The sequence below is a fragment of the Marmota flaviventris genome, chromosome 1 (assembly GCF_047511675.1).
Source record: "Marmota flaviventris isolate mMarFla1 chromosome 1, mMarFla1.hap1, whole genome shotgun sequence".
In the NCBI taxonomy this organism is placed as follows: domain Eukaryota; kingdom Metazoa; phylum Chordata; class Mammalia; order Rodentia; family Sciuridae; genus Marmota; species Marmota flaviventris.
The window spans coordinates 146082009-146099037 of record NC_092498.1 but is presented as its reverse complement, the minus strand read 5'-3'; the positions used below and the strand labels follow the sequence as shown (position 1 = coordinate 146099037).

At 50.0% G+C, this 17029-nt stretch overlaps 1 protein-coding gene across 1 annotated transcript in view; it reads right to left on the bottom strand.

Moving 5' to 3' along the window:
- Srrm4 (serine/arginine repetitive matrix 4) overlaps positions 1-17029 on the bottom strand; it is a 144305-nt gene that overhangs the window by 34832 nt on the left and 92444 nt on the right. The window contains exon 2 of the mRNA XM_027923207.2: positions 1964-2110. Coding sequence (XP_027779008.2) covers positions 1964-2110 — 147 coding nt within the window. The remainder of the gene's footprint in view (positions 1-1963; positions 2111-17029) is intronic.

The following is a 17029-nucleotide window of genomic DNA, read 5'->3' as shown; positions in this document are numbered from 1 at the left end:
GGTTTGCGTGAGCACACGCTGATGTTTGCACAGTGACAACGTCTCCTAAGGATGGATCTCTCAAAATACATCCCCGTTGTTAAATGATGCATGACCGTCGTGGAATCATTATGACTTTTATTATCACCATCGTGATTATCGTCGCTGTGCTTTTTAACACGTCAGAGAGTCAGTCCTAGAGAGAAGGGTGCGAGAGACCCAGATGCTATACGTTGGCAATGTGGCATCGCTGTTCAGGTTTCATGCCCAGAACCTTCTCTCCCGGCCCCATGAGACTCACTCAACATGTTTCAAGACTTCCTGTGCTCTGGACCCACGGCTGGGACCCGTTGGTGTCCCGTCTAGTTGATTCCTCACTGTGACCTTGAGAATGGGGTTTTCATATTCCCATTTTACAATCATGAAAACTGAGGAAGAGGAACATGGTCACTCAGTTTGTCAAGGGCAGCATCCCAGGGAGAGCCCAGGGCTCTAGGTCTCACGGCCTCCCCTTCCACCCTTGGGAAGATGCTGTTTTGAAAGGACAGAGTTTCTCCTCTTCCCTGTTCTCTCTCCCCCGCCCTCAGCTGTCACAATAACTTCCCTCCCTGTTTCCTAGACAGTACTCTCCAGATCTGATATTGAGCTTCACTTCTGAAGAGCGGATTGGACGTCACTGTGTTTCTCTCCCATTGAATTCACAGCCTCACCTTGGTCACTGTGCAAACATCAGTCCCATCGCTGAGACTGCGTGGGCAAAATCTCTGGCTTCCTAAGCCACTTCTTCAAAATGCCATAACCTTGTCTTCTAGAATCAGGGTCTTTAACTAGAGGTCCCTGTGCATCAGCCTCAGAGGTCAATAAACCTTCTGAAAAGGTGCCCAGGATTTTCAGAGTGACACATTTTTTTCTGAACACAGCAGTCAGCCCTCAGCTTTTATCTAATTTTATCTAATTCTCAATACAGCTGAGAACTGCTGCCTTAGTCAACCAAGAACTGCAGAATGTAAGGAAGAGAATTTGAACCAGGGGCAGAGGTCCTCGGGCTAATCTCGGTCCTCCTACAAAATGGCCTCAGTTTCCCCACCTACAAAATGGCGTTGACACCCTCCGATTCAACATCAGGAATCTGGAGGAGATTTATTGGTGGGGAAACCAGATTCATTGGCCCGGGACTGTGGCAGGATAACAGGACAGGATTGGCTCCCGCTGGTGAGGCTGGATTACAGAGTGCTGTAAATGGATTTAGATTCTCCAGAGGCCAAAGATAGGATGGTCTCTAATATTGGGGTTGGGCGGGGGAGGAGAATCACGGGATAGATTAACCTTTTCATTAGCATCTATAGAGTAATGTGTTAGATGTTAGTCTAGGACTTAAGATCAAAGAGACGGGAGTTCAACACTTCACTTGGCCACACTCTGGCCGCCATATTTTGGGCAAGTTACTTCTCTCTGATGTTCCATAAAATACTTATTATACAGCAGGTGCTTAAAAGGTGCTTTGAATAACTGAACTCAGGAATGAATACAGAAATCTGGAACTCAGATCTGGGCTGAAATCATGATTTGGGAACCAAAGGCGCCTTCGAGCATTAAAATGGAAAGAAACTATCATTTATGGTTAGGAGTCAACAAACTATACCCAGAAGGTCAAACCTACCCCACTTCCTGTTTTTATAAATAAAGTTTTATTGGAACTCAGGTTTGCCTATTTATTTGCATAATGTCAATGGTTGGGTTTGTGGGACCATGGCAGAGGCAAGTAACTAGGACAGAAACTACCATGTTCACAGATCTAAAGCAATTACTGTCTGTTTTTCTACAGGAAATTAAAAAAAAAAAAATCGACTGACCTCTTTTTTAAGGGTCTGAAAGAGGAACTTGTAAAAGAAGGGAGGAAACAGCCAGAGAAGCCAACTTCATTTCTAAATCTCCAGGTTGAACTTCCCCAGAGACCAAGAGAGGAAAGAGGAGGGAATCTCACCTTCGAGCTCTGGCAGGACCCAGCTCCCGGCAGGCCTTGTCTCTCTCCCAGCTGTTGGTGCCCAAGGCCTCGGTGGCCAGACGCTGACCCAGTTTTTCTGAAGGTCCATCCTGGGCTGGACCTATGGGGCTGCTCTGGGGCTCTGTCCTGTGGGGGAAGAAATGAAAAGGCATGGGTTAGGTGATGCAGAGGACCGGTCACGAAATTCAGATTTTTATTTTCAGCTTCCTTCGTAGTTAGGTTGAAACCGTTAGATTATCTTTGGACAATTGTCTCTGAGTAGTCGTTTCCACTTTAAGCCCGTCATGAACCCCACATGACTTCTCCTGGTCTCTCTTCCTCTGTTCTAGTGACTTTGGGGGCCACATATTCTGGAGGATGAAGCTCCTCAATGGAGGAGAAACAACAGAATCACATCAGATTTTCAAGAGAGAAGTACACCTTATTAAGATTAAGACACTCAGATTTTGGAGCTTGTTACTGCAGCATACCTTAGCCTATCCTGACTAAATCATGGGGAGGTGTAGGAAACCAGCATTCTACTTTCTTGTCTCAAGACACAATTGGAGGACAAAGCATGATATGATTAGCTGAAACTCTACTTTGACAGTTCTATTTGATTTCTCCACCTCATCTGTACACTCTCATGCACGGTTTCTCTTGACATCATTTACCTGTGGCTTACCATGGCCCAAAAATATTAAATGGAAAATTCTAGAAACAAACAAATTTTAAGTTCCAAACGTGCACCATTCTAAGTAATGTGATGATATCTTGCATCATCCCACTCTGTCTTGCCCAGAAGTGAATTATCTCCCTTACTTGTTGATCACTTGGCAGCCATTTTGGTTATCAGATCGACTGTGGCTGTACCACGGTCCTGTTCAAGTCACCTTTATTTAACTTAACAATGACCCCAAAGTCCAAGACAATGATGTTATCCACCTGGAAGCTGAAGAGATTTGCTAAGTGCTTCATTGGAGTAAAAAAAGCCGAAAGAATAATGAATTTTTTTTTTTCAGTGAGATGCACTTATGTAACTTTTATTACAACATGATTATTTAATTTTATTATCAGTTATTGTTAGTCTCTCACTGTGCCTGATGTATAAATTAAACTTTATCACGGTTGTGCATGTATAGGAGAAGACAGAGGCTTCAGTACTCTCCTTGGTTTTAGGCATCAATTGGGGATCTTGAAACACTTCTGCCGTGGATGTGGAGGGTATGACTGATCACGTAGGAGATCACTTAAGTCTGATTACTTAACATGTCTGAGTTCCCTCAATTGTAAAACAGGGAATAATATTAGCCAGTGTATTGCTACATTGTTGTGCAGACAAAACGAGATTATTCATGCAAAACAAAAAAGTCTAGAAATTGTCTTTTTCTTTTACTTCCTTGCAAACCGATTGTCCCTGACAGGTATGAGATCACCTGGGATCTCAGAGAGTAACCCGAAGCTCCCTCCTTTGCTACAGATGTAGGCTCCAAATAATACTGGGGAGCAGCCAAGGAGTCTCATCTCTTATTTAGAGTCCCAGAGAGTGACAAGAAGTTGCCTAGGTCCTCAGCTTTTGAAGAAACTGTCGCTCTAACTCCTAGCTCCCAACCAGGAGGACTCAGGAGTTCGGGGGTCACAGATGTATTTGGCACCTTCCAGAAAGTTCTCCTCCCTGCTCACCCTGTCTTCAGACCCCCCCAGGTCAGACATTGATCAAAAGCACTAGCGTTTTTCATGCACCAGGCTGCTGCAGCCAGTGCATCAGGACTGGTTTCAGGACTCAGGATGAACGCATCTGATAAGCCCTCCACTCCTTGGGGCTTCCAGGGGAGCAGCCAAGCCCAGTCAATACGGAAGGAAGGGCAGAAAAACACATCCATCTCTGTCAGCTGCATATCAGTGAATCTTTAGAAGCAGAGCCAGGAGGGACGGAGGTTCTAATAAGGGCTGCCCTCCTCCCTGACGGCTCCTGGCTTCTAGAACTCCCTTCCACCTTACCCAGCCTCGGTTCTCCCTAGACCTCCCTGCCCCAGTCTCCTACTATGAGAGCTCCATTTCTGTGCCTTCCCCCCCTGTCCATGGGTCTCTGTGGAATTGGAGCTAGGAATTGTTACATTGTTGTGCGGACAAAATGAGATTATTCATGCAAACAAAAAAGTCTAGAAATTGTCTTCTCTTGACAACTCAAAGCTTGCAGTTTCTGCCTCGCTCCCAGCAAGACCGGCCTTGACCTGCTCTTGTCCTGCTTAGGTTCACCTGAGTGCATTAACTCCAGTTTCCTGAGTGCTTCTGACGTGGGCACAGCAGTTCTAGAATTTACATCCTGGATGGAGGAGTAGATAATCAACACAGAGGTCAACCTGTGGCTTATTTAATGGTGATCGATTATGGTGAGAATAAAGCGGTATGCAGGAGTAGGGATGGAGGGGTGGCTGCTATCTTGCAGAAAGGAATCAGAGAAGACCTTTGAAGGGAGTAATGATGGAGCTCAGACTTGAAAAAAATAGGGGCCAACCTTGAAGCTTGGGTGGTTAAAAATGTGTTCACAGATTCTCTGACGTTTATGCCATCAAAAAAAAAAAAAAAGGAACGAATTTCTTTCCCGATGAAGTTGGATGGGCTTATTAACTTCCTTTAAGTGCACAGAATGTGGTAGAAGTGATAATGTGTGACTTTCCAACTAGGTCACCGAAAGCACCTTCTGCCTTGCTCTCTTGATCATTCTGGGAAAAAAAACAGCTGCCACTTTGCAAGGACACCCAAGTGGCCCCACAGAGGGACCCATGTGAGGAAGTGAGGCCCCCTGCCAACAGCCAGCACCAACTTGTCACCTTGAAGTGGATCTTCCCACTCCAATCAAGCCTTCAGATGTGACTGCAGCCCCCCCGGAAGACATGTGGCCACAACCTCATGGTGAACCAGAAACACCCGGCTAAACTCCCTTCTCACAGAAACTATGAAGTTCCATAGTTGAATGCTGTTTTCAGCCACCAAGCTTTGGAGCCGTTTATTGCATAGTAATATCTAATTTCTACCCAGGTATCTGCAGAAAGGGAGGTTTAAAGACCCTTAGGATCTACAAGGAACAGAAAACAAAGACCAGAGTGGCAAGAGGTGAGATCAGAGATCATGTCTTTCGGGTCTGGGAGGGCCTTTGGGTTTTCTGAGCTGAAATGTGGAATCTTTGGAACAGACTTACGGAGTTTGTCTTACCTTTTGGAGGGATTGTTCTAGAATTGAGGGGCACTGGAATGAGGGGAAGAAAGAGAAGAGCTGGGGAGCCCTCTGCAATGGTTCAGACTCAGATCAGAGCAGCAGGGATGGAGGCCATGCACGGTCAGGCTCCAACACAGTTTGAAAGCAGGGCAAACATCGTCTACTGCTGGTTACATGTAGGAGCAGGAGAGTAGGAGAAGGGCAAGAGTCAAGGATGACTCCAAGGTTTTGAGCTCCGGCAGCTGCCAAGAGGGAGCCCCTGGTGAGATGGAGAAGGTGCGCGGGCGTAGGGAGCAAGACTCCGGGGACATCTGCTCCTTTTCTAGGATATGACAGTCCCTTTGCTATGCCGACGGCAGCCCCTAATAATGAGCTGTCATTTAATTGTGTTCGCTCACACTGCAAGCTGAGCTCCCTGAGAACAGGACTGTTCTTCCTGCCTCAGATCTCAGGGAGAAGGCTCCCTTCAAAAAGTTAGAAAAGGCTTTTGAAAGGCTTTGGACTAGTGCTTTCACCTTAGCGTTGATGGGAATGGACACCCAGAGACGGCCAATGACCCAACTAGCGCCTCCGTCTACTCAGATTGCCCCACGTCTTCTCAAATCTACAGGATTGAACTCAGGGGCACTGGACCCCTGAGCCCCATCCCCAGCCCTATTTTGTATTTTATTTAGAGACAGGGTCTCCCTGAGTTGCTTAGTGAGCCTTGCTTTTGCGGAGGCTGGCTTTGAACTTGACATCCTCCTGCCTCAGCCTCCCAAGCCTCTGGGATGACAGGTGTGTGCCACTGCACCTGTCTCTACAGCATTTTTTTTTTTTTAAAGAAAAGTGATCCAAAAGTTCATTGATTTATACCTGTTTCCTGGCAAAGCCTTGAGTTGGAGACACATAAGATTGGAATTTTGGCCTCTTGAAGCATTGTAGGGGACCAAACGACAAATATATACCAGAAACAATCCTATAGTAGACAAAAACTGAGTCATCTGGAGTGTAGGGGCAGCTGGGGGTGGTATTCCCTGGGCCAACGGGAAGGCTGGGATTCAGGGATGGGAAAACCTGGCTGTGGTGTGGTGAGGAGGGAGGGGATGGGGCGGGAGGGGATTCACGCTCTTTGACGAGGTGGATGGTGTTTTATTTCCTTTTTCCAACAGTGCTGGCTCTGCCTCACCTGGGCTTGGGTGCCAGGCCTGGGATCGTGCAATAAAAGGGACAGCCATAATTAACTCTACCAGGCACACAGGCAGCACTGAGGGGTATGGGGAGAAGGGAACCTTCCGTAATATAACATTTGAAATCTTTTTTCAAAATATTCCAATGCTTTGTGTCTCAACTTTCTGAAAACTGAAAGAAACTCAGAAGGCACGAAGTTTGAGTTTCCCAAATTTGATGCAGTAGCTGAGGCTCCCCAGGAATTTTTTTTAAATGCAGATTCCTAGGTCCCATCCCAGTCATAATAAAGGAGTCTTAAAGGGGTGAACCTAAGAATCTGCATGTTAAAGAACAACCCAGGTAATTCAGCTTCCTATGGGGTCAAGAATAAAGTCCAAAGACCCTGCATGATCTGCTTTCAATGCCATCTCCTATGCCTCTCTGTCCCTTTCACTGTTCTAGCCACGTGGTCTCCTTGTTTTCTCAAATAGGTCAAGCGGTTACCTGCCCCAGGGCCTTTGCTCCTGCTGCCTCCCACCTGGCATGCATTTCCTCCAGTTCTTTGCCTATGTAGCTCCTCCTCCTCATTGAAGCATCACTTCTCCTCTTCACCCACCATAGAAACCCCTGGTGCCTGCTGCATTATTTCTTTATATCACTTATTATCATTTGAAACAATCATTTTCTACGTTGTTGGCTAACCAGTTCTCTTCTGGACTAGAACACAAGCTTCACGGGAAGGGGAAGTGGTCACTGAATCCCCAGAGATATAGTGTCTGATGCAGTATCTTTCTGCTCAGAGAATGTTTGTTGAATGACTCATGGATGGATGGATGGATGGATGGATGGATGGATGAACTAGTGAATTCTGACCACTGATCCTTTGTGGGAACCATCCATCAGATGCGACCTCTTCTTACAAACAACGAAGTGGGGGTCCTGGGAAGAGTGCGGTCTGAAGACGCACAGCACTTCCGTGGAATCAGCCGGGCCCCCACCTCCATCAACCTGTCTCCAGCTCTGCACCCTTTGCAGGGCCTCAAGAAAACATCCCGAGATCCATTTTGCTGAAGAGTGATGGCAGCTGCCTCCTTGTCCATGTTGCATTAAATTAAAAAAAAAAAATACTTAAAAGGAAGGCGAGATTTTCGGGGGGGCAGCTGAAACAGTGGAGTCAAGGGCCGGCACAGTCCACTTCCCAGGGGGAGGGGCAGCCACCGGTGCTGAGTTCCTCAAGGACCCCCCTCCCCCTGCTTTCCTGCTAATCAGCAACCTGGAGCTAAGAGGCTGCTGCCGTCGTCGTCATGGCAACCGGAAGATTCCCAGACTCTGATCAGAGTCGGGGCTGAACTTTCTGCAAAACTCTGTAAGATGCCTGGATCCCCAGCCGCATGCCTGCTCCCCCCTCCCCCATCAAAGCCACCGCTCATGGGGCAGAACAGCCAGCCGCTCCGAACAAAGTGCTCATTTGGCCCAGGTTAACATCATTTTGGGAACCGGAGACGCTGGAGCAGGAAGAGCCCCGGATCCAGCCCATCTCTGGGTGGAGGCAAGGAGGCGCGTCCAAATGCACATCAGAGATGTGCCTGGAATGGCGGGTGGCCTTTGGATTCCCAGTCCAGGGCTCTTTCTGTGTTGCTCGATCCTAAGGTCAGCCAGCATTTATCAAGCACCCACTGTATGCCAGACCCTGGGATTGGCACTTCTTCATCATCAGCTCACTGCAACCTTCCAAAGCAGCCCAGGCTCAGGCGCTGTCCTTCCCACTGTGAGAGCGGAGGAACGGACCCGGAGATACGATGTGGCCGGAACACCAGCAGCCCTGCCTGCGTGTGAGGATCAATTCAGACAAAAAAGAAGAGGAATCTGGAAAACGTTTTGGAACTACCGGGAAATGATGAGCAGGGTGCAGAGTGAATCCTGATGATTGCCCTGCAAGACACGAACTTGCCCTGGGTGTTGGCAGAGGACCTGCACCTCTACGTTTGACCCAAACCTTACATCCTGCAAAGAGAAATGGCATCGGGTCCGTTAGATTTGGGACATCCCTGACCCTGATGGCCTCCACTCCTCTGTGAGCTGTTCCTGGGTGCAGCGCATGTCTGAGCTATTACCTCACCTGATGCTAACAACCCCTCACAGGGTGCGTGGTGAACCTGCCTCCCTTGCTTAACCACGGAGCCACATCCCCAGCCCTTTTTTAATGTTTTCTTTAGAGACAGGGTCTCACTGAGTTGCTTAGGGACTCACAAAATTGCTGGGGCTGGCTTTGAACTCATGATCCTCCTGCCTCAGCCTCCCGAGCTGCTGGGATCACAGGCGTGCGCCACTGCGCCTGGCCGGCCCCACATGCTTGCTCTTTGCTTGCACCCAGGGCTGTGAATGAGCCACCCTTGGGTCTCCACTTCCAGACACCCTCAATCTGCTGGATCCCATAGGGAATGTAAGTCCAGACCCTCATTCACGCTCACGAGTCCACCAGAGAGCCCAAGGTTCACCATGGGGCAGATCGCCCAGGGGCAAGATGGATTTGGCTAATTTGTGCCTTGGCCTCTGAAACTCCAGTTGATATCTCGGCCTGCAGACTTGGCACGTCCAGTCTTTTTCAAGGTTAATCTCGTTAATGGAGCCTGGTTGGAGGTAGTCTGCAGGAACATGACACTGGCTGGAAAAAGCATCGGAGTTTGAGAGAAGTCTAGGATTCGACAGCTGCTCTAGGGGGTGTCACTGGGGTGCGGGGGCGGGCATGCTCATTTTAGCAGAAACTGAGACGCAAACAAGACCTTTTTTTTTTTTTTAATGAGATTGGCATTTCCCTCTTTGTTTCATTCATTATCCAACAGTTGCTGATGAACTTCTCCTTGGTGTTAGGTTTCAAGATGCAAAAGTGACTAAGGGTCTCTGTCCTGGAAGGAGAGACAGATTCCTAAGCTGAGAGTTACAGTGTAGAATGGTACATTCTCTGGTAGGAGCTTAGAGGAACATGGAGGTATAGAGAACGCACTGGACCCAGCCTAGGGAACATGGCAGGTGACCATAGGTGACCTAAAGGATGGGTGGAGGCTGCTCAGAGAAGCAGAGCAAAATGAAAGAGCATGTGCAAAGGCCCTGCTCCAAGACACAGCGGTGAATCTTTCCCGGGACAGCAGAGGATGCAGTAAGTTATTAAGAGCCAGTTGGGTGGAGAAACTGGTTGAAAGGAACTGGGGAGGAAGCTGGGGCTGGATCTTCAGGGCCATAGGGACAGGTGCTTTTCAAGCCTAATGTGCACCCGAGTCCCATGGGGATCTTGCTAGAAGGTGGCTGCTGACTCAGCGGATCTGGAGTGGGGTGCACAGAAGCCTGAGCTTCTGCGTCTCTACCAGCTTCTAGGGGATGCTGCAGCTCCACGGTCCACACCTTGAGTACCCAGACTGCAGATTCTGCCAAGGATTTGAACTTGATCCTGGGATTGACCTGCACGGTCCAGCACAGCCCTCTACCACTCTCCCTGCTCAGGCAACGGGTGAGAATAGCTCACTCAGTTCTCAGGGCTGAGAGCAAGTGCGTGAGTGTGTGGACGCGCAGGCGTGGACGAGCGCACGAGAAACACTCTTGTATATCAGTAATCGCCCGGTTCTCAAGTTCAGGTCAAAGGACCCAGAAAAATCATATGGAGAAAAATCGGCTCAGCATTTCTTACCCAGCTCAGCCAAGCAGGTCAGCCCCAACCTGCCTGAGCCTTGAACTCCCACCACACAACACACATCCATCTGCTGCCCTTGCTCAGCCCCAACCCTGCCCCCGGCCACTGCTTTCCTCCCAGTCCAGCCTGCCGATTGCCCATTTGCAACAAGAGATCCAACTGCTGAGAAGAGGATTGGATTTGACTGTGAGGACCGCCCGAGGCGCAGGACGTCTCCAAGTAGAGAATGAGCTGAACTCCAGAACGAGACACGGCTTCCCGCGGAAACAGCTTGCAAACTAGAGTCAAGGGATGCTGGGAAGGCACAGGAATGCACAAGTCCTACTGCTATGAACCTGTGTCACCCTCGGCAAGAATAATGTCTCCCATTGCAGCCCAGGGTCCCCTGAGGAGCATTGCATCAGCTGGAATTGTAGACAGCACTTGGGTCTCTCTGAGGATGGTGAGCTGCAGGTCCTGTGAGGTGAGTCCCTTTGGAGCATCATGGCAGATGCTGCTGGCAGAGGGACCAAGCAAGTGAGACTTCAGGGAAGAGGGAAGAGGATCTCAGCCTAAGAGGAAGCCCTCAGCTCCGGGCGGGGGGAGGGGAAGGTCGGCACAAGACATGGAAGAGTGAAAATTGGTCCCGAGAGGTGCGATCAAGGACCATGCCCCGAATCTTCATTCAGTACATATTTATTGAGCAGCTGCTTTGTGCAAGCCATGTTAAATCCCTTCCTACAGAGCTTGCATTCTACTGCAATGGGCAGAGGGAGGAGGGGAGTGGGAGATAAACATAAATAAGTGATAAATAGGGGGACTGTGAGCCGGCGATGATGGTTACAGAGAAAAGAAATAGAGCAGGGTAAGAGATGTGGAATTTTATTGGGAGAGGATTGCAATTTTAAATGAGGTGATTAGAGAAGACCTCACTGAGAAGGTGACATTACAGAAAAGGATCAAAAGCAAGGGCAGAGGGAGCCTTGGAGTACATACTAGGCAGCAGGCACAGCCCGTGCAAAGGCCCTGTAGTCGGAACAGACTCAACGCCCCGAGGAGGAATCTCAGTGTGGCCGAAGCCAGAAGAGCAAGGGAGAGAAGAGCAGGAGGTGACGTCAGAGAGGCCACGCGGGAGAGCTCACGTGGGGTCTGGCGGGCTATTGCCAGGACCTGGATTTTGCTCTCCGGGAAATGAGAAGTCACGGGAGACAGGATCTGGCTGGGCTTTAAAGGATCCCTTCGGCTGTTTGCTGGAGATAGAGAAGGAGCCGTAATGGGTGCAGGAAGGCCACTGAGGGGACTATAGTGACAATCCCCAGGAGGGAAGAAGGTGGTGGAGTGAGCATCAGACCCTGGACATAGAGTGAGGGTAGGATGGAGGAGTTTCACATGGATCGCACGTACAGTGTGCAAGAGGAGGGTCGAGGATCGCTCCACTTGAGCTACTAGCAGGACCGAGTTCTTGATCACTGATCTGGGACCAACGACAGGGAGAGACAGGGATTCAGGAGGAATCCTGTGGAGCTCAGGCTCAGCGATGTTAGTTTTGAGATCCCAGCGAGACACCCATATGGAGCTGGCAGATAGGGGGTTAAGTACAGGTGCCTAAAGTTGCCAAAAGAGTCCAGGACTGGGAAATGCATTTGAGATACATTTACATTTACGTGGACTGTTTAAAGACAGGGAGGCTGGAGGGGCATCAGGGCGTGCACCTGTAATCCCTGCTACCTGGGAGACTGAGGAAGGAGGATGGAAAGTTTGAGGCCAGCCTCAACAACTTAAAGAGACTCTCATTAACTTAGTGAGACCCTATTTCAGAAAAAAAAAATGAGAAGGAGTGGGATATAGCTCAGTGTTAAGATGCTCCTGGGGTTTCAATCCCTAATATCTCAATAAATAAATAAATAGGCAGGGGGCTGGATCTTCTGGGAGAAAGATAGATCTCCTGGCTGGATTGCTATGGGAAGCCGGGGAGTGAGCTCTGAGGTCATTGTACAGAGGGGTTTCAGAATAATAAGATGGCTCAGTAGGAGTGTCCCTGCCTAGAGGACTGGCTCTTAAAACAGACTCATCAAGTGACTGAGCATTGTAGTCCATTCATCTAGATGCAGTGATCCATCTGCTGTTTATCCACCCATTCCCTCATCTGCTAGGCATCCTTTGAATTCTGGGGGAGGGGACATTTCAAGGTGACCCAGACATGAGTCCCCTCCCTCAAGTGCACAACCCTGCAGAAGAGAGGGGATAGGTATATAAGAAAGTGACCTGGGGGTGACAGTTGCCGACCGGAAGTGCCCAGGGGAGGCCGAGTTCCTGGTCCAGGGGTTGGTGGAGCACAGAGATTAGATGCTCCGGATGTCTGGACTCCTCCTGGGCTCACCAGCTGGATGACCTTGGGCAGGTTCCCCCCCCCCCCCCCGGAGAAAGCACAGTCGTATTTGCCTCACGGAACTGCTGTGGTTGGAATGAGACCTTGCATGCCCAGTGCTTAGACAATGTCTGACACGTGGTGGCACTTTAAATACCAGCCACACTTTCCAGGGACAGGCCACAACCGGTCCCCAGCCTCACTTGCAGAGCTTGCCTCTGGGGACCCACTTACTGCTGATTCTGATTGCTTTTCCCCCAGACAACCCGAGGCAAGCGATTCTGGGGACACGGGGGAGGGCCAGGAGGTCGGCGCGCCCTTGAGAGTCCTGGGAAAGGCTCCTCGCTGGGACCTGGCCTTCCAGCTCCTCCACAAAGCTGCCCAGTGACTTCAGCACCTAAAGATGGCCGACCCCCATCCCTGCCGGGTCCTGGCTTCTCTCCCCTCAATAGCCCAGGGATGAGGTTCTCTCTCTCTCTCTCTCTCCACACTTGAAATCACCCCCTGAGCCCTTTCGTCCACTCAACCAGGGACAGAAGGCTCCTGAGAGGTGTACACACCACACCCACACCACACACACACACACACACACACACACACACACACACACACACTGCTGTCCTGAGGTTGAGCTTTGGGCCCAAATCCTAACAAGCAGAGAGTAAGCCTCGGCTGAAATCTGCAGAGGACAGAACATACAAGCCACAAATCTCCACGGCAGGCAGTGAGCTCCTGAGGTCTGGGCTCCTTAGTTTTAAAATAACACAGCGGAGAAGTGGGATGAAGGGCTTCGCGGGGAAGCCGTCAGACACCCGGCCTCTGGCTGCTGGTGCCACCAAGGGGCCCTTCATCTCTCTCTCCTGTCCTAGAGAGCAAGATCGTGATGGCTCAGCCTCTGTACTGCCAGATCACCCTCAGAGCTCCTCGGGGCTGGTCCACCCTCAGAGGTCTCTGAGTCCCAGGGTGGAGAGGCTGAGGTCCAGAGGGGACAGGGCCACACGTCAGGGCACTTGGTGAGTTGGGGACTGAGCAGGGCCAAGTGCTTCTGCTGCTGTGGTGGAAGCTGTCGGTGAGACCTCAGATCTCTGTCACCAGGTCCCTCAATGTGAGTCCCACAAATGTCCCCCACCTTCCAGAAGGTTATGGCTACCCCCGTGGAAAGAGCAGCCCACAACCAATGACCCACTGACACCCTTGTGTCCCTCCACCCAGTCTAGGGTGCACCTCGCACTCCAGGGCTCCCCTGGGGTCTGGCTGAGGTTTGACTCTGCCTGAAACCCTTTCCTTGGCTTTGTCCCCTGTCCTATCCTGCCGTCTCTCTCCAATGCCCCCAGAGCACACCTGTCAATGAGCATATGCACCCCAATCCCCGTTCTCAGGCTCTATTTCTCATGAACTTCGTCTAGGACAGAGATCCAGGTCAAGTTCTTCTCTATCAAACTACTGAACACACAACCATGGGTAAGCATCGCATTGTCCAGGAGCAGACAGACTTGGGTGGCCATCTCCCGACATCCTGTCTGTGTGACCCACAGGAAGGTGCTAATAGCATCAAGACTTAGTTTTCCCATCTGCAGAGTGGGACACCTTAATGGTGTTAATATCCCTGCCTCCTAAGGTGGCTGGGAGATGCTCAGCCCATCTCCCGGACACATAATAGAGGCTCAGTATCTATGACTTGGGGATGAGGATGCTGTTGAGGGCAGCGGTGATGAGAAGATGAATGACACCGATGTGCCCCACCAACTCCACCAATCAGCAGAAAGCTCCCAGGAGACTCCGCCCCCCCACAGCTGCAGCACCAATCATCAGCAAGCCCCCCAATAAGGCCCTTTCCCTTCTCCCAGAGGCTCCCTCCTTCCTCATTATTGTTCCTCTCTGACAGGGGACTCCCTGTGGGAGACAGGGAGCTCTGGAGACGGGAGGTGTCTGGCTGTCCTCAGAAGGAGCCATTTCTCAATGCCAGTTCAGGCACCCAGCTGTGCCCCTGTGGGAATGTCGCCTTCCTGCACCGTGATCCTGAAGAAGGAGCAAAGTCTGTCTCTCCACGGAGACATTTATCTGCCTTAAAAAAAAAAAAAATCAAAGCCATTAATTCAGGATGGAGGGTTTATTGGAGAGCTTTATCTTTATTAGGCAGTCAGCTCCGTTGATTGTCTTCCACCAATTTTGATAGGTTCTTCCAGGCTATTTAGGGGTCCTGAGGTGTGGAGGTGCATGTGTCAGGAACAGATGAGGACATCTGAGGACAGCTTCTTCACCTACCCCCCTCACACACAGGGGCAGAGGTTCCTTTTAAGCTACACGGTTTCTCAGTGGATAAGGACAAAGACCCAGCAATGAGGAGCCATCAAGAGCTTTGGGATCATGCACACCTGAGTCTGGAAGCTGGTGTGTCTTGGACAAGTCACTTCCGGTCTCCTGCACACTGCAACCACATTGTAGTGTCCAGCTCATGGAGACGATGCACACAAAATCCTGGGGCAGGGGAAGAACTCTTGTCAATGTCAGCTACTGTAATTGTTATTATTCATTGTAAAGAGCCTTCGGGACAGACTCTCCCGACCTGTCTGTCTCTGCTCGAGCTGATTCCTCTGCCCCTTTTACCTTTTTGCTGCCAAAAAAGATCTAACTCCTTCTTCAAGACTCCTATCAGATCTCAACCATCACATCCTACTTTTCCGGTCCTTCTCACTGGCTACTCCTCCGTAGAAATAAATTCTTTCTTCCACCATGTTCCATAATCTCTGCAAATTCCTCCAGTAATCACTGCCTGGCCTTGGGGCAAGGTCCCTCATTTATTTAAGACTCAGTTTCCTTATTCTAAAAATTGGGGTAGTACTACTTGATATATTGAGGTGGTTGCAGGCAATAAATATTTATTAAGCTAAGCACACTGTCTCATTGTGATGATTACAATTGCAATGATTATTGAAAGATTATTGGTAGCCCCTGTAAAAGAGGCTCAGAAAGGGACTCAGTGGGCTATCTTTTCCCAGTCATTTTTAGGAGTGTACAACTCCCCATTTGACTGGACTAGTTTGGGAAGCCTAAAGTCAGGGAACTAGCCTCCATGACCCTCAAGACCCTCTCCATTTTAAGACTTCTGTGATTCCGAGTCTTCTCTGGGTCTAAACCACCTCCCTCTTTTTCTTTTTACCTCTTTCTGAACACATTCAAGGGTGGCCCAGGAGTGCCCGGAATCTGGGCACATTAATCCCTAATTGAAGGCTGAGATTTGTTGCTTCCAAACACAGCGCCCAAGTCCACATATGGGGGCACAACCTACCAAGTCTCCAGTGCACTGGGTCAGAGTCAAGGGACTTCAGATTTATTGAGCAGCTACTATGCACCCGGTACCTCATCAGACATTTAAAACCCACTATTTTATTTAAGTCTCACCATAAACTCTTGTGTGTGTGGGAGTCTTTGTAAGGGTTGAACCCAACATCTCAAAGAACTGTAGCCGGGAGTCTCTGGCCTCCAGACAGGCTGGGTCCCCGTGGCTTGGGGAGTAATTAGGTCGCTTTCCACCATGGCTCTGTCTCCGCCTCCCCAGTGCTGGCGGGTGCTCCGTCTTCTCCCTATTTCCTCTCCTGAGCCCCGCTGCCTGCTATCTGCACAGTCTATTGACCAAGACACTCAATCAATCAGCCAGCTTGCTCTGACAGCTCAAAAACACCCCGTCGACCAATTTTCCCTGCAGCGCCTTTCCCAGGACGGTGAAACCTCACTAATTTGGAATTTGCAATGATTTCTGACACACAACCTGCATTTCTCATTCTGGTAAAAAAAATGTCTGAATGAAATGTCATCACACGGATCCCCAGGGGCGGGGGGGGGGGGGGGGGGCGCTGCCAAGCAAGGACCAGGCAACCAAAAGGCCCTGTCTCTATTCCTTTCCTTTAAGTTGCTTCTCCTGGCTCCCTTCACCTGAACCCACCTCTGTGTTGGATTCTGACGGACGGTGCCATCCTCGGGGCTAATACTGATAACCATGTGGGTGCCATGGGGCACCAGCCGCGTGCGGGGCACTGTTCTAAGTGCTTGGCAAATGTTTGATTTGGTAATTCTCATCATACTTATTAAAGGTTGGTACAATTATCCAACCCATTTTACCAATGAAGAAAGGGAGATTCTGCAGATCGGTGGTAGAGGTGGAATTCGAACCCAGGGCATCTGGTTCCAGACTCTCTGGTCTCAGCCCTTGTACCTTTGTGTCTCTTGAGCTGGGCACCACGAGGCCATTTGAACACCCTCCAAGACCCAGCATGCTCCTCACCTGGGCTTCTGAGAGTATCACGCAGTAGGGCAAGAAATCTGCGGGTCCTTCCGGTGTACGGAACAGGGGATTGGAACTTGGTGGAAATGCTACCCGCAGACATGGATCATGACGGATGAGATACCGCTGAGCAGGAGGCATGGAGCCTTCCAAAAGGGGCAAGGAGGGAGGATCCTTCGAGAAGGATCTTTCCTAGGTTTGCATCCCAGAACCATTGAGCCAAAGCTCCCGTTTCTTCCTGTAGTTGGTCTGCTCTCTGCTGTTTGTAAAGTCAGGAAACAAAGAATCGGAAAACCAGGTGCAGTCTCCATCATCCCTTTGCTGCTAAAAGGGTCTGTGACATTCTTTTGCACAATCCCAGAGGGGGCTGGCCTTTATGGATGT